The 21448-nt window shown below is 51.9% G+C and overlaps 2 protein-coding genes across 7 annotated transcripts in view; one reads left to right on the top strand and one right to left on the bottom strand.

Moving 5' to 3' along the window:
- Nucleotides 1-8007, bottom strand: part of DAZAP1 (DAZ associated protein 1) — a 26260-nt gene extending 18253 nt beyond the window's left edge. The window contains exons 1-6 of one of the 6 annotated variants that reach the window (XM_083811073.1): nt 7974-8007; nt 7673-7761; nt 2336-2376; nt 1730-1896; nt 1338-1403; nt 609-716 (exon numbers count right to left, since the gene is read on the bottom strand). In XM_083811073.1, the coding sequence (XP_083667199.1) occupies nt 609-716; nt 1338-1403; nt 1730-1896; nt 2336-2376; nt 7673-7704 (414 nt within the window). In that variant the 5' untranslated portion in view covers nt 7705-7761; nt 7974-8007. Of the gene's footprint in view, nt 1-608; nt 722-1337; nt 1404-1729; nt 1897-2335; nt 2377-7672; nt 7836-7973 lie in introns of those variants that run through there. The other 5 variants (XM_083811071.1, XM_083811074.1, XM_083811070.1 and 2 more) reach the window with 5 other exon arrangements.
- GAMT (guanidinoacetate N-methyltransferase) lies at nt 7104-21448 on the top strand. The gene is made up of 7 exons (XM_083811076.1): nt 7104-7236; nt 18952-19139; nt 19586-19731; nt 20079-20142; nt 20309-20376; nt 20454-20564; nt 20850-21448. The coding sequence occupies exons 2-7, from the start codon at nt 18956-18958 to the stop codon at nt 20988-20990; spliced, it is 714 nt and encodes a 237-aa protein (XP_083667202.1). The 5' UTR covers nt 7104-7236; nt 18952-18955; the 3' UTR covers nt 20991-21448.

Here is a 21448-nt window from a genome sequence, read left to right as displayed (position 1 = left end):
AGTTATGAACTGAATTATACACAGTTGCATAACATGAGCGGCAGTTTCTCTCTAGAATGGAAATTCCAGGGACAAGAGAACTCAGCTGATTCCAGATATTGTTTAAAAGCAACCAGTGTTAACAAGATAATGACAGGAGACTGCAAAATTCAACCAATCACTTATTCAAAGACAAGGATCTTACGCGTAAGCTCACTGAAGTGCTTCCGGTTTAAAAAAAATTTAAAAAAATCAACAACAAAAAAACTATCAGTGAGCTGTAAGTTTTCAATTGAAAAGCAAGAATTATTCTAAGCCACCTAAACTCAGGAGCATTTTCTCCCCGTGCAAGAAGGGACCAGAATAATGCATCAGGCAGACTTAAACGAGAGGAGACAGAGGAAGCAAAGTAAGTTACTTATCAGAGCAATAGATTTTGACAAACAGCAAGATGCACTTCGAGATGATGAACGTTTAGTACACTATCACAAAATGCTTCAGTATGTGCCTATAGCAGTTTGTCTAAATTAACCCCAAATTTGACAGCTTGATGAAATCTGAGAAAAGGCAGTGGGGAGGGAAAGCATCTTGCAACCAACTGATAACTGCCATCATGCTGAATGACTCACCACTCCGAATTTCTTGAAGTATTCCCTGAGCTCAGTCTCGCCACAGTTATGAGGAATCCCACCAACAAAAATTTTATTTGATTTATTGTTATCGCTCCTGGATCCTTTCTGCTAAATCAAGGAGAAAAAAAAAGAATCAGTCAGAAGGACAATGAGGTTGGCTACTTCAGTCGTTTTGTGCTTAAATATGAACAATGGTCTCTTGGAGGCTGAGGGGGAGCCGTCTCCAGGCCTGGAGTCTACTGCTCATTAAGGGGAAGCAACTGCACGCTCTCAGCTCAGAAGTTTAGCATTCAGTTAGAACCCAGCCTCTCTTCTTCAGAAGATCAGAGAACCAGGGAGTATGTTCTGAGGCCATTTACTCATTTTTTAATGAAATCATATTAGCCTGCAGGGGATGAAGTAGGCTGGAAAAAAGTATCAGTCCTGCAAGCGGGCTCCCAGACACTCCTTTCAAGACTTGAAGAACTCCACTGAAAGCACTGCAAAGAGCTTAAAAAAGCACCACACCCACAAAGCGAGTTTAACACAAACACGAAGTGTTTGCTAACAACTCCAGTGTACTTGGACTCTTACCATTAAAAAAATCTAAGTGTATTTTTCAGAAGTAAAGCTTACACTTGAGGCCTGCCTCCGCCTCCTGGTTTTAGGATATGGGAACAATCCAAGAGAACTCAATGCAACAAAACTTGGAAACCAGCTACGACACACCACGTTATCGCTCCTTACCCATCCTTCCTTTGGCCGTGTCCGTTCGGGCTGCATCCCCCTAGGTGTACATGGCTTTGGATCAATCTGGAAGAGATTCCAGCTTGGTCAGATCTCAGAGTGTGGAACGCTGGTCTAGGAAGTTACGTTTCTGGCAGCTGAACACAGCGCTGCTGAAATTCAGCTCCTCAGATAAAAGCTATCAGCAATACATTGCTTCTACAACATGACACAGATCACTGAGTTAAAGCTGTCTTACAATAAATAATTAAAACCAAAAAGCAGGCAACTTTTACATTATCCAGTATGCACTAAGAAGTCAGAATTTAAAACATATATTTGAAGCAGTCTGGGGAAAACAAAAAACAACAACAAAAAAACCCACACCAGAAAATGAAACAAAGTCGACTTACATTTCGGCCATCTAACGTATGAGGTCTACTGGCCAGTACTGTTCCCACACAGTTGGGATCTTTAAATTTGACAAATCCAAATCCTCGAGACTGGTTTGTTGTTTTGTCTTTCATTATTACGCAGTCTACAACTTCTCCATACTGGGAGAAGTAGCTACGAAGAGTTTCTGTTAAAAGAAGGATATATTAAACAGAACCAGATATTAACTTTACCAGGCTGTGTTCAAAACCACGAGACAAGACAGAACGAAGCAGCTGAACAAGTTCAGACTTGAGCTAATCATCTTTTGAAAGCGATCACGCTTTATCTAAACAAAATGATTTATTCCTACTCATGCAAAAGAACAGCAATATCACAGTAAGGAAATGATTTTTAAGAACTGCCGTCTTCCGAGTTGACAACAACTTCAACACAAAACAGAAAGTAAAAAAGCAAAACAGCGATTGGAACTTTCTCTACAGAAAATTTTATCTGTTAGCAGAAAAAACAGCAGAATCTCAACCAGATTTCCCTACCACGGTATTGCCTGGTAAAAAGCTAGGTGTCTGTGCATGTCTGGTTGTACACGAAGGGCTGGCCCAACGACTGTAGAATACATAGCTTACCTTGTGTTGTACTCCAGTCCAGGCCACCCACAAACAGTTTTCTGCAATGGAAGCACAGAGCAGCGTTAGGGTGCTACAGCAAAGAGGTTTCATCTTATTTACCAAAGCAGTCAGCTATTCTGAACGGCTCTGCCGGTGCTGAGGCCTCCAAAACACAGGATAAAGCCAATTCTTCACCAGAAAGCCTCGATTCCTCATGACAACCACCTTCTGCTTTGGGAAGATTCAGACAGAACTGGAGCACCCGCTTTGTGTGCCATGGGCATGAGCAGAGGTTGCACGTGTATTAGAGAATGTTTTGTTCCTTCATGTGAAGAGAAGACAGGATTATCGGAACAGCCGAAGCTTCTCTCAACTCCCCACTTCCAGGAACTTGAGAAAACGGCGTTACTTGGAGAAAGCTTTCACTAGCCAAGAGGAAAGAACAACGCAGAGAATCACCCAGGTCCGTTTACCTGCTCTTCTGGGGGCAGAAGGGGGTTCCAGCACGGAACACTTCATAGTTCACAAAAATATCTACGAAGCACCGCGGAAATTGTTTGAAAACTGATCCAAGCACATCATTAAAGTCGCACTCTACCTGCTCAACCCCTCCCCAGTCCGGGACGCCTGGCTCCCTGGCTCCCAGTTCCCTTCCCAGCTTCTCGTGGCAACAGAACCAAACAGCAGCTGCAGGGCCACGCAGCTCCAATTTAAGGATGAAAACAAAATCCCAAACTTCTGAGATAAAGCAAGCTGATGGAAGACCAGACACCGCGGTTTAGACACCTAAGTCTATTAAGCGCTTTAATCCCAGGCTAATGACCGAGAGGCGCGCAGTCCTGCATTAAGCCTTTGAAATGGAGTTCAAAGAACAAACAGCTTGAGCTCTTCCACAGCCATTTGCTACCTAACACTGAACATTACGAGGTAACTGACAACCTAAATAGGTTAAAAAAAACTCTACCATACAAAAATGGACTAGCAACACAGCTGCTGCAGCCCTCTCTGAGAAGTCGGGTGTTACTTTTGCCACAATACCTGCAGTTTGCGCGTTTGGTGTTACCACCACGTGAAAAAACAATGACAGCAGTTGAAGTTATTTAATACCAACTTAAAAACACCAAGCAGTAAGTGCACCTGCCCTGCGGTACGATGTGGCCAGCTTCCACGGGCCATGTGGTCGAAGCCCAGTGGGAATCACAGCTAAAAAACTGGGGCGTTACCTGGGATTTCTGTACTTGTTCTCTAGCTGCATAACTGGGTACAAGAGAAAGGTTATGAATTTGTTCCGTGCTCGGATCAAGAAGCTTATGTCAGCCCTTGGGTTTCCTTGCTGCTGGGTTCCCGAAAAGTACAGTGCTGGTAAAAAAAAAAAAATAAAAAAATCCTCAAACTGCTGGTTAGAAGAAAACTCAGCCCCTCCTTTTACTTGTTACTCCTTCACTCACGTAGCAGGACGAGTCAGAATCACTTTGGTTTACCATCATCGTCTAGTGAAGATGAAAGCAAAAGTGGAACTGCCAAGTCGAAGGTGGAAAGGAAACTCGCGAGGCAAGCACGAAGTACCAGAGCAGCAGCAGCGCAGCGATCAGTTGTGAAGCCACGTTACAATCCCTAGCTTCCAGATCTCTCCAAATGCACGAGAAGGTCGTGACTGAAACCCAAACTGAACTCCACGCTTAAAACCTGGGACTGCTCTGAATCAACCCCGTTCTCCTACAAAAGACGCCCGGACCCGCAGCACTTCGTGTCGGAGCACGCAAAGCACTCGGGGAAGTACAGCGAGAGGAGACGCGAGGCCGCCTGCTTGGCAGCTCTTTATCAACCTCAGGGTGTGACAAGACTCCCATGCAAAATATTTTACTCTGTAATTAAAGGCTAGTTGAAAACCACCACCCCAACGTTTGGCCCTTTTCAGTGAGGAGCACCGGCGTAAAACATCTCCAGTTAATAGTTCTGTGTCTGCACAGAGCCGTGCTGGGATGATTTATTCTTGGAGGATGCCCTCTATGCCTCGGATCAATCCTCCAGGAGAGGAATCACCTCCCGCTTTTGTTTTCTACTCACCCGAGCACAGCCGCAGCTCAGGAGTGGAAAGCTGAGGTTCTCCCTTTTCCAAACATAACTAAAAAAAAACCATTCTCCTAATAAAGACCCCTCCCCTCACCTCCCTTCCAGGAGCCACTAGAGCAGCAGGGAGCAGCCACTGCCCAGGCAGGGGAAGGACCCGGAGGGCCCGGCGAGGCAGGGCAGCGCATGGAAGAAACCAGCGGCCCTTCTTCACTCCGATTCATTTCTCCGTGCTACGGCATCACATCACGACCCTTATGCAGTAACAGCGAATAAAACAACGCTCTACATGTGGAGATAAGCTACGTGTGAAGATAAGCTACGTGTGAAGATAAGGGTGGCTAAATTCAGCATTAAGTGGCACCGAAAAGTCTTGCTCCATCCAGGCAAACCTGAATCCTCAGCCCCTCGTTATAGCGATGCCCCCAGCAGCAGCGCCAGCGGGACACTTCATCCACTACCAACCCTCTCTGCAAGCGGGCCTGTTTTCTACTTGCAGCTTTCAGGATAAAGCTCTTTTCTCAGGGCAGGAAAAGTCCCCCCAGGCCCCCACTGGCAGAGGCAGCAGCTCAGAGGAGCTTCCTCACCACCACCCAGTTTTCACAGCAGGTAACGGCCGAACGGGCCCAGCAGCCACCGCCAGGCGCAGACTTCCTGCTCGTTCCCACGGCTCCCCCTTCACCAAATTTCCTCCCCACACGTGGCACACGCACAAATCCACGTGCTCCTTCTTGGGCCATTGCATTTCTGCAAGTTCTGCTAGAAAACAACTTTTGTCTCCTGGCAGCAAAGGAAAAAACCTCATCTGACGCTTGCTCAGACCGAAGTTTTGACGATGCCCATGGCTGCGCACTGCCCACCTTTCCTCCACCAGCCACGTGTTGGGTTTGGCTTTTTTTTTTTTTTTGAACTAAACTCGATAGCCTGGCATCCAAGATCAATTTATAAGAGATCGATTTGAAACACCAGCTGCACTCTGACAGAACGCCAAGCTGGCTGCGGGGAAGGAGGACTCCTCGCAGTCTCCAGCCGTTGAAACCTTCCAATTCCGTGATTAATTCCTTGTAGTCACCTCCCGTACGTTTAAACAAACAAAAAGGCCGGGTTGCCTGAGGTCAGCTGCAGCAGCTGGATGTAAATACACGGCCTCTATTTACATGCCCACTCCCGGACTGCCCCCGGCCTTTGACTCCACGACGGGTTGGTTTGGGGACACGCAGCAAACTCAGGAGTTAACTGCCCCTCGTGCCCCAAAAAGCAGGGGAACACGGCACACGAGTGGCCTGAAGCGAGAGCTGCACGACCTAACGAGGCCTCCTGCTTCAGCAGACGCAGCTCGGCCGAGAACTTTTACCCAAGTTTCACAGACCCACGTGTTCCACTCCAACTCTTTCCTGACAAAGGTTTCTTCTTCTCTCACGGAAATGTGTCTAACGCCGAAATAGCTAATTCCGGAATTAATAAAAAAGCATGAAAAGATATGTGGAAGGGCTGAAACTCAAAAAACACCCTACAAACTCCTTGCCTACGTAAAATAACGTCAGCTTGACCATCATCTACCTTTTTAGTGCAGCTCCAACGAGTTCTGGCCCGTAGGATGCAGCAATCTCAAGAGCAGCACTTTCTGTCACTGAAAACACGCCAAGTCCCAACTACAATCAATAATGTTCTTAAGCCCCTACCTACTCACACCAACATAAGGAATTATTTTGTCTTCTAAACTTAAAATCTGCCCAGGAAAGTGGTTCAATTCACAACTTCCTATCAAGTTTAAGTTGTTGCATCTCACAACAGCCTTCGGAACGGAACTTCCTTCGCACAGCTATCGGCAGCTGACCAAAACCGCGCTTTACCCTCTCATCTGAGCACTTTTGGGGAGGGAGGGAGAACAGAAAATCGCCCTCTCCAATTAGGATCTAGTCCTTTCAAATCTGATTACGACTCAGCAGGATCAAAACCTAAGCAGCCTGCAACCAGGAACCACCAGGCCTGCTCAGGACGGGCGCTGATGATCCTCCAGTGGGGGCTCGCAGCCTGCGCTCACCTACGAGTCTCGGACACCGGCATGCACACGTTTGCCTGCGGTGCCTCCTGTAAGACACCAGGTAGCGTCTTAAGGGCCAGGATCCAAAAAAAAAAAAAAAAAAAAAGCACTTTTGGGGCTAAACCTACATATTTAAACACCCCTCGTGCAGTGCGTGCTGTTCGTGTGATATTCAAGGCAGTTTTCTTGCTCCTCATGTTTTTAAGGCCATACAAACGAAGAACACACACGGTAAAAAAGTACCCCGTGCCAATTCGTTTGTAGTGAAAGCTGAGCAGCCCACAGGGCTTTTTTCATCCTCTTTTTGCTGTTTCCCACTCTAACTCGTGAAGTCTACAGGCTTTTATTTAAATAGGTTAATCTTTTTGCCGCTTCCCATCCTAACATGCAGAGTCTACAGGCTCTTCATTTAAATATTTAGATGTTGGGTGTTGTTTTTTTTTCCTGCTGTTCCCTGTTCTAACTTGTGGAGTCTCCAGGCTTTATTGGCTTTCGAAGATGGCACCGGGGTTGCCCCAAACGTACCTTAGGAGAACTGAGGCCCGAGACAGAGCTGATAACTGGGGCGGGAGAGCCGCCAAGCGCTCCCTTCCAGCCTGACACCCCCTGGCTGGGGAGCGAGGCTGGGTTTTGTGCTGAAACCAGAAAACTGCCTGGAAACCCACCCTGGGCCAGGGCCTCGGGACTGTGAGGAGCACTGGGGGCTTTGTCATCTTCATCGTGCCCGGGAGGAAGGCTCCGGGACCCCCAGGGGAAGGCCCCAGGACCCCTGTTGTGACCGGAGCAGCCCCGGCCAGGCCGTGAGGTGAATTTTGGGGGGATTTGAGGGTTTGGGGGGTGGTTTTGGGGGCATTTTGGGGGGATTTGAGGGGTTTGGGGTGGTTTGGGGGGGTTTCGAGGGGGCTTTGAGGGGGTTTGAAGAGGGTCTGGGGGTTTTTAGGGGGTTGGGGGAGGGATTTGGGGTTTTAGAGGGGGGGATTTCGGTTTTTTCTGGGTGGGATTTGGAGGTTTCCGGGGAGCCGCGCGGTGACCTTGGGCCGCGCCACCTGCCGCCGCGGCGGGGGGGGTCACGTGACGGGGCCGGGCCCGTGCCGGTGCGCGCGGGGCCAGCATGGCGGCCGGGCCCGGTGGCGGGGCGGAGCCTCCCCCCCCCTTCCTGCCCCCCCCACCCCCCCCGCGGCCTTCCCGTGAGGAGAACCGGAGCCTCCCCCCCCCCCCCATCTCCCCCCTCTCCCCCTCACCCGATCTCGTCGGCGCCTCCCACGCTGTTCATGGCGGCGGCTCCCGGGGGCCGCGCCCGGTTCCGGCGGTAGCTCGGCTCCTCGCTTTGCTTTTTTTTTTTATTATTATTATTATTTTTTTTTTTGCCTCTTTTCCGCTTACTTTCTTCCTTTTCTTTGCCCCCTCCCCCCCCCCCCCCAGGAGCTGCAGCAAACGGCCGCCCCCGGGCCCGGCCCCCCCCGCCCCCCCTCCTCCTCGCCGCCGCCCGCCCGCCGCGCGCTCGCGCTCCCTCAGCGCCGCCAACGGCCGCTGCGCGCGCACCTGCCCCCGCTACGGGGTCTCCGGGGCCGCGCCCAGGGAGGGGCGGGAAGGGGCGGGAGGGGGCGGGGCTCCGGGAGGAAGGCGGCGGGGCTCCGGGAGGGAGGGGGCGGGGCTCCGGGAGGAAGGGGGCGGGGCTCCTGGAGGGAGGGGGCGGGGCTCCGGGAGGAAGGGGGCGGGGCTCCTGGAGGGAGGGGGGCGGGGCTCCGGGAGGAAGGGGGCGGGGCTCCGGGGAGGGAGGGGGGAGAGCAGCGGCGGCGCGCGGGGGGCGACGGGAGGGGGCGGGTGGGGGTGGGAGGGGCGCGGAGTGGGTGGGGCCTGCGGTGGGCGGGGTTTAGGGGGGGGAAGGGGCGGGGCTGCCGTGGCGGGAAAGGGGCGGGGTCTCGCCGCCGGGGGCGGGGCCTCGCTGCGGGCGCGCGGGTGCAAAGCGCGGGGTGCGCGCGGGGCAGGCTCGGTGCGTGGCTGCAGTGCACGGTGCGGCCCCGGTGCAAGGCCCCAGTGCACAGCACACCCTTAGTGCATGGCCCTGGTGCAGGGCCCCAGCGCACGCTTTATTGCATGGCCCCAGTGCACAGCACAGCCCTGGTGCACGTTGCAATGCGTGGCACAGCCCCATTGCAAGGCCCCAGTGCACAGCAGACTCTTATTGCATGGCCCCGGTGCATGGCACAGCCCCAGTGCATGGCCCCAGTGCATGGCCCCAGTGCATGGCACTAGTGCACGGCACAGCTTCATTGCATGGCCCCAGTGCACAGCACACCCTTAGTGCATGGCCCCGGTGCATGGTTGCAATGCACGGCACAGCCCTGATGCACATTGCAATACACAGTGCGTGGTCCCGGTGCATGGCACAGCCCCAGTGCATGGCCCCAGTGCATGGCACTAGTGCACGGCACAGCTTCATTGCATGGCCCCAGTGCACAGCACACCCTCATTGCATGGCCGCAGTGCATGGTTGCAATGCACGGCACAGCCCTGATGCACATTGCAATACACAGTGCGTGGTCCCGGTGCATGGCACAGCCCCGGTGCAAGGCCCCAGTGCACAGCACACCCTTAGTGCATGGCCCTGGTGCAGGGCCCCAGCGCACGCTTTATTGCATGGCCCCAGTGCACAGCACAGCCCTGGTGCACGTTACAATGCGTGGCACAGCCCCATTGCAAGGCCCCAGTGCACAGCAGACTCTTATTGCATGGCCCCGGTGCATGGCACAGCCCCAGTGCATGGCCCCAGTGCATGGCCCCAGTGCATGGCACTAGTGCACGGCACAGCTTCATTGCATGGCCCCAGTGCACAGCACACCCTTAGTGCATGGCCCCGGTGCATGGTTGCAATGCACGGCACAGCCCTGATGCACATTGCAATACACAGTGCGTGGTCCCGGTGCATGGCACAGCCCCAGTGCATGGCCCCAGTGCATGGCACTAGTGCACGGCACAGCTTCATTGCATGGCCCCAGTGCACAGCACACCCTTAGTGCATGGCCGCAGTGCATGGTTGCAATGCACGGCACAGCCCTGATGCACATTGCAATACACAGTGCGTGGTCCCGGTGCATGGCACAGCCCCGGTGCAAGGCCCCAGTGCACAGCACACCCTTAGTGCATGGCCCTGGTGCATGGCCCCAGCGCAGGGCCCCAGCGCACGCTTTATTGCATGGCCCCAGTGCACAGCACAGCCCTGGTGCACGTTGCAATGCGTGGCACAGCCCCATTGCAAGGCCGCAGTGCACAGCACACCCTTATTGCATGGCCCCGGTGCATGGCACAGCCCCAGTGCATGGCCCCAGTGCATGGCACTAGTGCACGGCACAGCTTCATTGCATGGCCCCAGTGCACAGCACACCCTCATTGCATGGCCCCGGTGCATGGTTGCAATGCACGGCACAGCCCTGATGCACATTGCAATACACAGTGTGTGGTCCCGGTGCATGGCACAGCCCTGGTGCAAGGCCCCAGTTGTGGGAATAGAAATGTTGTTTTTGCAGTGTTACATTGTATAGAAGGAAGGAATGTGGTATTGAGATATGCTTACAGTGATAAGAAAGCTCAGCAGGTGTCCTCCTAAAATGCAGACAACCAGACTCCTTAGAGCAATCAGGTGAAAATCACTATGTTAAGTCAAGCCAGATAAGGGGAGAAAACATTACCATCTCAAAAACAGGCCGGCAACTGAAGGCCAGGCATTGTCTGTGAAGCATCAGGTAGATTGTGAACCTGGATTACCCACTCCAGTGGGGAAACAGGGGAGGGTCCTGTCATCAAAAAGTATATAAACTGTGTTTTTGGAACTAGTAGGGGCGCTCTCCTGCTTGTGGGACGCCCGCCATTGCAATCGCGAATAAATTACTACTTCACTGAGATCCTCGCCTGAGCCTAAGTTATTGGCTACGGAGTGTTTCTCACAATTTGGGGGCTCGTCCGGGAGCCGGTCACCTACCAGGGAGCCCCACCGCCGCAGCAGCAGGAAGGCATGCCCCGCTGATTTCAGCGGTCCTGTGCATCGACGGTGGCGGTTCTGCGGAGAGCTGACAGAGGGCCCGAGACTGATTAAAGAGGCAGGATCCGTGAAGTAGTGGGGAAAAGGAAGAAGGTAGGCACTCAGGGTTTTAAGAATTGATCCGGTAACTCTGTGCACAGACCAAGGTAAGAAATATTAAGTATTGCCTCGGGGGTCGGGTGAGACTCTGTGTGATGTGTGCTTGAGACGTACTTTTGTACGAAGCGAGTGTGGAGTCCTGATCCGCGGTTCCGTAGCTCCGCGAGGGGCGCGGCCGGAGACGGACGAAGCGTGAGATAAGGGAGAGAAAGGAAGAGTCTCGGGAAATTTGGTGTGCGGTAATCCTTGCACGGGGTAGTGCTCGGAGTACACCAGGGAAATTTGGTGTGCGGTAATCCTTGCACGGGGTAGTGCTTGGCAGTACACCAGGGAAATTTGGTGTGCGGTAATCCTTGCACGGGGTAGTGCTTGGAGTACACCAGGGAAATTTGGTGTGCGGTAATCCTTGCACGGGGTAGTGCTTGGCAGTACACCAGGGAAATTTGGTGTGCGGTAAGCCTTGCACGGGGTAGTGCTTGGCAGTACACCAGGGAAATTTGGTGTGCGGTAATCCTTGCACGGGGTAGTGCTTGGAGTACACCAGGGAAATTTGGTGTGCGGTAATCCTTGCACGGGGTAGTGCTTGGAGTACACCAGGGAAATTTGGTGTGCGGTAAGCCTTGCACGGGGTAGTGCTTGGCAGTACACCAGGGAAATTTGGTGTGCGGTAATCCTTGCACGGGGTAGTGCTTGGAGTACACCAGGGAAATTTGGTGTGCGGTAATCCTTGCACGGGGTAGTGCTTGGAGTACACCAGGGAAATTTGGTGTGCGGTAAGCCTTGCACGGGGTAGTGCTTGGCAGTACACCAGGGAAATTTGGTGTGCGGTAATCCTTGCACGGGGTAGTGCTTGGAGTACACCAGGGAAATTTGGTGTGCGGTAAGCCTTGCACGGGGTAGTGCTTGGAGTACACCAGGGAAATTTGGTGTGCGGTAATCCTTGCACGGGGTAGTGCTCGGAGTACACCAGGGAATTTTGGTGTGCGGTAAGCCTTGCACGGGGTAGTGCTTGGCAGTACACCAGGGAAATTTGGTGTGCGGTAATCCTTGCACGGGCTAGTGCTCGGAGTACACCAGGGAAATTTGGTGTGCGGTAAGCCTTGCACGGGGTAGTGCTTGGCAGTACACCAGGGAAATTTGGTGTGCGGTAATCCTTGCATGGGGTAGTGCTCGGAGTACACCAGGGAAATTTGGTAACTTATAGGTGTGCGGTAGCCCTTGCACGGGGAAGTGCTTGGCAGTACACCCCCATTTTCCAGGATAGGAAAAATGGGAAATATGAGTTCCAAGGGACAGGGAGATATCCCTGGGGGAGTGCCTCCCGACTGTCCTTTAGGAAGGATGTTGAGAAATTGGAAGAATAACCCCAAAACTAAGGAAAAAGATAGGGAGAAAATGGTTAAATATTGTGTATCAGTCTGGACGAAAGAACCAATTAAAGGAGCTGCAGTATTTTGGCCAAAATACGGGTCTGACAAAGATTGGGTATGTCAGGCCTTAAATTTTTATGTTAATAACAAATTTCCATTTTCGGAAGAAGAATCGGAGTATGCAGCTTGTTGGATACAAGGAATAAATTTGGTTTTGAGCAAAAATCAGAATAAAGAGGGAAAGAAAAAGGAAGAGACAAGTGATAAATGGGACCTTCTGGATAACTTACCTCCTCCTTATAACCCCCAAGTTGCTGCAGCAGCAGCGGCTGCTGTAGCAGTTTCTCCGAAAGAAGAGACAGGAACTATAGATAACATTAGCTCTGGGAACAGGAGGTACCCCAAACTGGTAAAAGAATTAGAACAAGGTAGAAGAGGTACTGAGAATTTTGCCTTCCCTGATACTAACAGCACTAACACTATCTGTGTATCCTCTTAAGTGAACTTCCCCCCCTCCTTACCAGCAGAGAGGTTAGGAGTTTCCTAGGACCTAACTTATACTCTTGGGGAGGGGGAATTATGTATATAAATATGTTGTTTACAGGGAAAGAAATGGGAATGATCAGGAGGAGAGCTGCAATACAAAAATGGGAAAGAACTCATCCTCCAGGACCAGGGGTAATACCGGCAGGGCAGAAATAACCACTTGCCGATCCTGGCTGGAAGAATAATAGTGTGCAACACAGAAATCATATGAGAGACTTGGGGTCAGAATGAGAAAGTACTTGGGGATGAATCCTGAGGACCCGGTATCCCAAGGGCTCTTGAAAGTTCATTTTGTGATTGAAGCCTGGCAAGATGCACAGAAAAATGCTCCAGAAGGTGTGGGGGATGTAGTGAACAGTCACTGGGGGGCCCTCCTGTGGGAGGCCCTGAACGTGTGTGTCAAGAGGGGAGATGAGAAGGAAAAGCAGAGAGTGAAACTAATGGTATTGACAGTGTAGCAGGTAGTGAGGCAGAGGGTTGGAGAAAGAGGAAGAAAATCTTCAGGGGGAGTCAGGGCCAGGATGGAAAAGAGGGGAAGAGAGATGAAGGAATGGCAGGCAAGGAAAGCTACCCGTGTTGTGACCTGAATCTTAGCAGGGACAGGCTTTGATAGGATGTTTTAAGTGTGGGCAGGCTGGCCACTTCAGGTAGGAATATCCGGAGTGGAAGAAGGAGGAGAGAAGGAAAATGGGATGAGGGAGAAAGGTATGGAATTAAGTTGGCTAATGACTGAGACTTTGGAGAAAGTACAGGCTGGAGAAAGATAGGAAGAAGTGTTAAAAAGGGTTATTAAAGGTGTTAAAGGTGTGGTATGTAATGTTTGACAGAGCTGTTTTTTTGAATGAGTTGGGAAAGTTGAATGAGCAGGGAAAGAGGATGTAGGCATTATCTAAGTAACCGTCTAGAAGTTTTGGTATATTTGCTGTGGTGTTTGGTCAGTTTCCCAAGTATCGAGAAGGGGGGGGGCAGGGGGGGCAGCCTGCTCCACCAGGGGCCTCTCCACAGGCCGCAGGGGGCTTCGGCTCCGGCGCCTGGAGCGCCTCCACCCCCTCCGTCTGTGCTGACTTTGGTGTCTGCGGGGAGGTTTCTCACTCCTCGCTCTCCCAGCTGCTGTTGAGCAGCAGGTTTTTGTTTGTTTGTATGTTTGTTTTCGTGGATGTGCTCTCACAGAGGCACGGACTGTGTTGCTCATGGCTTGGCTCTGGGCAGCGGTGGGCCCCTCTGGGGCCGGATGAAATTGTCCCTTATCTGCTACGGGGCGGTTTCTGGATTCTCCTCGTGGGGGCTGCCACTGCAGCCCCCTCCCGAACCTTGCCATCAAACACAATACACAGGGGCAGCTAGGTCATTACTGGCCTGTAAAGTATCAGGGATTAAATTAACTAATGAAACCCTAACAAGTGATGGGGGTAGAAGGGGCTGGGGTAACAGTGCCACCTTTGGGGGGTACCAAGCTGAGACTAGGGGATAAAATGATCTCTGGGCAATTATTGTATGTACCCAAGGCAGGGACTAACTTGTTGGGAAGGGATTTGATGATGAAATTGGGCATTCAAATAGTAAATTGTTAGACTGGAATAACAGTGGTATTAATGGAGTGCTCTCAGGCCCTGAGAGCAAAGATATATTCACCTCTGACTGGAAAGACTCTGAAGTGGGGGCGGAAGCAACAATACATATGGACAGTTTTACCTCAGGGGTTTACAGGGCCTCTGATTAATTTGGGCAAAGTTCTAGAACAGATTTTGGAGCAATTCCAACCTCCCAAGGAGGAATTTCTGTTACAAAATGTGTATGATTGTTTATTGTCAGGACAGGAGAAAACAGTTGTGAAGGAAGCTACTAACAAGCTATTCAACTTTCTGGGAAAGCAGGGCTTGGGAGTATTGAAAAATAAATTACAATACGTAGAAAGAGAAGTCAGGTATTTAAGGCATCTAATGTCTGAGGGAAAACTGAGAATAAATCCAGAGAGGATTCAGGGAATTGTTGAAAACTAAGAAAGAACTAAAAAGTTTTTAAGAGAGATTTCTGTAAGGAATCAGGAGCCACGAAGCCTGAGGGAAAATGGATACTCCCTGATGGGAGAGAAATGCTGAATAAAGCACCAATGAGGCAAATATGATGTTTTACATCAAGAGAGTCATTGGGAGATGCAAGCAATGTGTGATGTTGTGCTAAGAAAGTATGTCTGTGTAGGAATATACACTTTAGTGAAGCAAATATGCAGAGGATGTACCATATGTCAAAAAGCAAATAAAAAGGTCATTTGTAACTAACCTAGAGGGGGACGGGAGCCAGGGATTCGACCTTTACAAAGTATACAGGTAGACTTTACTGAGTTACGTAAAGGAGGGAGATTTAAGTACTTGTTTGTCCTAATTGGCCACGTGACTGGATGGGTGTAAGCTTTCCCCTCTTATCTGCCACTGCAAACACGGTGGCTAAGGTATCACCGGAGCAAATAGTCCCTAGATATGGGATAGCTGAAAACATTGATTCAGACCAAGGAAATAATTTCACTTCACAAGTACTGCAAGGGTTAATGCAGGCCTTAGAGATTGAGTGGGCTTTTCACACCCCCTGGCACCCCTCCTCTTCTGGGAAGGCAAAGCGAATGAACCAGACATTAAAGAAGCAATTAACTAAATTAGTGTTAAAAACCCAACTTCCTTGGGTAAAATGTTTACTTTTAGCACTCCTCCAGGTTCAAACAGCACCAAGGAACAATATAGGAATTTCACCGTATGAGATGCTGTTCGGATTACCCTGTCTGGGCAGAAGGGATGAGATACCACAATTCGAAACAAGAGAGTTTTCTTAAGAACTGTGTTCTGGGGTTGTCCTCTTCTTTGTCATTTCTCAGGACCCGTGGGAAATTGGGTCCTGATTCAGACCTGGAAAGGATCAACTCCGGCCCGAATGGGAAGGACACTTCCAAGTACTACTAACCACTGAAACAGCCATAGGAACTGCGGAAAAAGGTTGGACTCACTATACTCGAGTGAAGGCATCCGTCGACCCTAGTACCTGGGAAGCTGTTCCTACAGAAGACTTGTTGGAAGCTGAAATCGAAGAGAAAAATCTCATAGTGGACTCTGAGCGGGATAAGAGCTTGCGATTGTAAACTAACCTTTTATTTTCACAGGTAACTAATGAGTGTGACTTGTGATTGAGAGAAAGGACTGGCCTATAGTGAATTGAAGTGTTCCCAAGGGGGGTTTGTTATGGTAGTAGTGTATATCTTATTCTTTGTATTGATAATTATTTGGAAACCTAAGGTTTAAAAATAATGACAGGGAAAAATCAATTATTAATTTTGTTTTTAGTGATTATAGGCCTCAGAGAAAGCCTTGGTCAATTGGCAACTTGGAAAAGGCATGACCAGATAATAGTAAGATGGGATACCCCATAAAAATATGGGTGAATGTGACAGAGGGTTATGTACCACAATCTGTCATGTTTGATGTTTGTGAGGTGTTAGCTTGTGGAGATTTAAATGCCCAATGACAACTGAGCAGAGACAACAAATAACTGGGAGAGGCCCAACAGCCAGATTGAGAATAGCTGTATGGAAACAATCCTCTATTGCCATCAGAGAAAGGGAGAAACTCAAGGAGAAAACAGGAGAGAAAACAGGAGGCCCTCTTTGAAATGCGGCAGTTCAAACATTTGAGATTGAAACAGGGTATGGGGTTGTGAATGCCTGGATAGAATGGGTCAAATATACTGTCCAGAGTCTCAACCATAGCAATTGCTATGCTTGTGCCTCGGGATGACCGATTGCCCAGATAGTGCCCTGCCCATTGGGGTGGACCAAGGATTCCCAGGGAATGCGATGTATGATTGCATTGTACCAAGAAAAGACTGCCTGGGGAAATGAGGCCTGTAAGTCTCTCTCTTTGCTATTCCCTTCCTTGCATGATAGCAGTATCAGGGCTCCCCCTGTATTCTCCACAGCTATAGGTAACCATACAGCTTGCCTCTCACGGCAGGGTGTGAGTGCTACCTGGCATCTGGGAGAATTTGCCTTGTGCACGAGGACCTTGAATGCTACCGAGGACTTGATGGGAAACTATTCAAGATTTGAGATCCCCAGGGCAGATCTCTGGTGGTACTGTGGAGGGAAGATCTTACGGTCCACCCTACCATCTAACTGGGGAGGCACTTGTGCACTTGTTCAATTAGCTATACCCTTCACCCTGGCATTTGAAAGAGAAACATCACAAATACCCAGAAGAAGTAAAAGAAGCTTAGGAGTATCATTTGATGATAGAGCGTACGTAGATTCTATTGGGGTGCCTAGAGGAGTTCCCGATGAACAGGAAGCCAGGAATCAAATTGCTGCAGGGTTTGAGTCACTGTTCTGGTGGGTAACAATCAATAAGAATGTGGATTGGATTACTTATATTTATTATAATCAGCAGAGATTCATAAATTATACAAGGGATGCGATACGAGGAATCGCTGAACAACTAGATGCCACCAGCAAAATGGCTTGGGAAAACAGAATAACATTAGATATGATTCTTGCGGAGAGAGGTGGTGTGTGCATGATGCTGGGCAACCGTTGTTGTACTTTTATCCCTAACAATACTGCCCCGGATGGCACAGTAACTAGAGCATTGCAAGGGCTTACCACCCTTGCCAATGAATTGGCAGAAAACTCAGGAGCAGACACTTCCATCACAGGATGGATGGAATCTTGGTTTGGTAAATGGAAAGGGATGGTAGTGTCCATATTTACATCCTTGATTGTAGTAGCAGGAGTTTTGACAGCCATTGGTTGTCGCATTATCCCCTGTGTAAGGGGACTTGTTCAGCGGTTAATTGAAACTGCACTTTTGAAACAAATGACCATGGATCCACCACCCTACTCAGATAAGATGATGATATTAGAGGAAATGGAAAGCAAAGAAAGTAAAGAAGAGGAAGACATCTACCAGATTACATCTTATAGAAAAATTTTGCAAAAATCAACAAATTATAAAAAGAGAAAAGGGGGGAATTGTGGGAATAGAAATGTTGTTTTTGCAGTGTTACATTGTATAGAAGGAAGGAATGTGGTATTGAGATATGCTTACAGTGATAAGAAAGCTCAGCAGGTGTCCTCCTAAAATGCAGACAACCAGACTCCTTAGAGCAATCAGGTGAAAATCACTATGTTAAGTCAAGCCAGATAAGGGGAGAAAACATTACCATCTCAAAAACAGGCCGGCAACTGAAGGCCAGGCATTGTCTGTGAAGCATCAGGTAGATTGTGAACCTGGATTACCCACTCCAGTGGGGAAACAGGGGAGGGTCCTGTCATCAAAAAGTATATAAACTGTGTTTTTGGAACTAGTAGGGGCGCTCTCCTGCTTGTGGGACGCCCGCCATTGCAATCGCGAATAAATTACTACTTCACTGAGATCCTCGCCTGAGCCTAAGTTATTGGCTACGGAGTGTTTCTCACACAGTGCACAGCACACCCTTAGTGCATGGCCCTGGTGCAGGGCCCCAGCGCAGGGCCCCAGCGCATGCTTTATTGCATGGCCCCGGTGCACAGCACAGCCCTGGTGCACGTTGCAATGCATGGCACAGCCCCATTGCAAGGTGCACAGTGCACAGCACACCCTTATTGCATGGCCCCGGTGCATGGCACAGCCCCAGTGCATGGCCCCAGTGCATGGCCCCAGTGCATGGCACTAGTGCACGGCACAGCTTCATTGCATGGCCCCAGTGCACAGCACACCCTTAGTGCATGGCCCTGGTGCAGGGCCCCAGCGCATGCTTTATTGCATGGCCCCAGTGCACAGCACAGCCCTGGTGCACGTTGCAATGCATGGCACAGCCCCATTGCAAGGTGCACAGTGCACAGCACACCCTTATTGCATGGCCCCGGTGCATGGCACAGCCCCAGTGCATGGCCCCAGTGCATGGCACTAGTGCACGGCACAGCTTCATTGCATGGCCCCAGTGCACAGCACACCCTCATTGCATGGCCGCGGTACATGGTTGCAATGCACGGCACAGCCCTGATGCACATTGCAATACACAGTGCGTGGTCCCAGTGCAAGGCCCCAGTGCACAGCACACCCTCATTGCATGGCCGCGGTGCATGGTTGCAATGCACGGCACAGCCCTGATGCACACTGCAATACACAGTGCATAACCCCTGTGCACGGCACAGCTTTATTGCACGGCCCCAGTGCACAGCACACCCTTACTGCGTGGCCCCAGTGCACGGCACAGTCCCCCATGACCCCTCCAGCCACCCGGGACCACCCAGCTGCACGTGGGCACTGCTCGCCCGGCCCCCGCCGTCCCCTCCCAGCCCGATAAGGCAGCCCTTTCACCCAAAAGGGGCCCCAGCCCGCCGTGCACACTCAGCTCTTTCCCAGCCCCGGCTATTTAAAGCCGGCCGAGCGCCCAGAGCCCTCTCCCTCCCCCAGCACCGCCGAGCCCTTGGACTTTCCTCCCGCAGGACCATGAGCGCCCACCCGGCCGCGGCGCCCATCTTCGCGGATGGCGAGGACTGCCGGCAGGCCTGGCGGGGGGCGACGGCCGCCTACGACGCCCCGGATGCCCACCTGGAGATCCTGGGGAAGCCGGTGATGGAGCGCTGGGAGACCCCCTACATGCACTCGCTGGCGGCCGTGGCCGCCTCCAGGGGTAACAGGGCCCCACGGGGGCCGGTGAACGGCACAGGGAAGGGGTTGGGGGGAGTTTTTTGGGTGCTCCCCGCATGGCAGTGGCACTTGTGCGCTCGTGTCAGCGGTGACACATTCCCAAAAGGGGATGGGGCAGCTTGGGGGAGGAGGAGGAGGGGGGCCCGGCCACCACCTGCCCGCATTTCTGGCACCGAGGCGGGGGGGTTGCAGCAGTTTGGGGGGGGGGGTTGCTTCTTTCCATTGCAGTGGGCTTGGGGGGATTTAAGGGGGGGACAAAGGAGTGTTTGGGGCCTGGGGGGCTCCAAATGAGGGGGTCCAACCCAAGCCAGGGCTGCGGGAGGGAAAGCAGAGCCCCGCAGGTGTTCTCCTCGCCCAATGTCCCCGGGGAGGCGCAGGGCCCCCCCAGCAGGGCACGGGGCCCCCCCCAGTGACCCCTCTTGTCCCCAGGCGGCCGCGTGCTGGAGGTGGGCTTCGGCATGGCCATCGCCGCCTCCAAGGTGGAGGAGTTCGACATCGAGGAGCACTGGATCGTGGAGTGCAACGAGGGCGTCTTCCGGCGGCTGGAGGAATGGGCCAGGACGCAGCCGCACAAGGTCAGGGCCAAGCCGTGCTGTGCCATGCTGTACTGTGCTGTGCCAGACCATGCCATGCCGTGCCGTACCTTGCCATAATGCGCCATGCTGTGCCATACCATGCCATGCCGTGCCATGCCATACTGTGCCGTGCCACACCATACCATGCCGTGCCATGCCATGCCATTCCATACCGTGCCATGCTGTGCCATACAGCACTGTGCCATACAGTGCTGTGCCATGCCATACTGTGCCGTGCCATGTCATACTGTGCCATGCTGTGCCATGCCATGCCGTGCCATACCATACCGTGCCATGCCATGCCGTGATGTCAGGCATGCGGCTGAGCCCTCTCCGTGTCCCCGCAGGTGGTGCCACTGAAGGGGCTGTGGGAGGACGTGGTGCCGACGCTGCCGGACGGGCACTTCACTGGTGAGGCACCGAGGCCAGGCAGTACCTGGGGGGCACAGGCGGAGTCCCCAGGGACCCCCCCGTCCCAGGGTGCGGCACACCGCTGCCTGTGGGTGCCAGGCGCTTGGGGAGCAAATTTAAATAGGGAAAAAGTTGAAAGAGCTTTATTTCCGCTTTTCCCGGGCAGGAATCCTGTACGACACCTACCCGCTGTCGGCAAAGACCTGGCACACGCATCAGTTCGCCTTCATCAAGGTACCGCGGCGGGCACAGCCCCTGGGGGGGGTCCGGGGGGGCTGAGCCCTGCACCTCTCACCCCCGCTGCGCCGCAGGACCATGCCTTCCGCCTGCTGCAGCCCGGCGGGGTCCTCACCTACTGCAACCTCACCTCCTGGGGCGAGCTGCTGAAGACCAAGTACACCGACATCGAGAAGATGTTTGAGGTGAGTGAGCTGGGGGGGCCCCAAAGCTGCCCCCAGCCCGGGCACCTCCAGCATCCCCCTGGGGCTGTCCCGACTCGGTAGCCACTGAGCAGCACAAACCAGGGCATTTTGTGGCCTTTAACTTGTCTGTGAGGGCTGGGAGCTCAGCAAGGAGCATTTGGAAGGTCCCAGCGGGGCTCCCTGCAGCCTCCCCGTCCCCACGGAGCAGGAGCTGGGGCTCAGCACCGTCTCGGTGGCATCCGGAGAGCTCAAAGCTGCTCCAACCCCGCTCCTCTTCCCTCGCAGGAGACCCAGGTTCCGCACCTGGTCGAGGCTGGGTTCAAGAAGGAGAACATCAGCACCACGGTCATGGACCTCGTCCCCCCCAAGGACTGCCGGTACTACTCCTTCCACAAGATGATCACCCCCAGCGTGGTGAAGCACTGAGCGCAGCCCCGAAGCCACGGGAAGCACGAGGAGGAGGAGGAGGAGCTGATGAAGCACCAAGGAGCGCATATATATGTGCGCTCTCCTCTCCGATCCCTCAATTCAGCAACAATTCAAGAGCTTGGCTCTGAGCATTCAGCCAAAGGGGTTGAAGCAGTCGCTTACTCTAAAATATCAATCATTTTTTTAAATCATGGGGTAGCTTTCGGCACTCAAGCCAAATAATCTAAACAAGGCAGGAGAAATGGGGAAAACCAGGCAGTTTGAGGCAGATTTGTTAGAATTGGATTTCAACTGCTCCCGAAGCAACTTTCCAGTGAAGTTTCCTCATAGTTTTGGCTAATGTCTATTTTAATAAGTTCTGATTCTTTTGACCCCCTTGCAGTTCAATAGCGCATAAATGATGTTTCCTTTCTCTACCCAGAGGGGATAAAATCCATTAAAAGAGAATGAAATAC

The sequence above is a fragment of the Anser anser genome, assembly GCF_964211835.1.
Source record: "Anser anser genome assembly, chromosome: 25".
Classification (NCBI taxonomy): Eukaryota; Metazoa; Chordata; class Aves; order Anseriformes; family Anatidae; genus Anser; species Anser anser.
The sequence above is the reverse complement of the archived record's forward strand: the minus strand, read 5'-3'. Positions and strand labels throughout refer to the sequence as shown.

What these genes read in the sequence shown, in the direction of transcription:
- GAMT (XM_083811076.1), top strand. Translation starts at nt 18,956, where the DNA reads ATGAGCGCCCACCCGGCCGCGGCGCCCATCTTCGCGGATGGCGAGGAC. An exon ending in CCAGGACGCAGCCGCACAAG is followed by an intron (nt 19,732 to 20,078) that starts GTCAGGGCCAAG and finishes GTGTCCCCGCAG; the next exon opens with GTGGTGCCACTGAAGGGGCT. An exon ending in ACATCGAGAAGATGTTTGAG is followed by an intron (nt 20,565 to 20,849) that starts GTGAGTGAGCTG and finishes CTTCCCTCGCAG; the next exon opens with GAGACCCAGGTTCCGCACCT.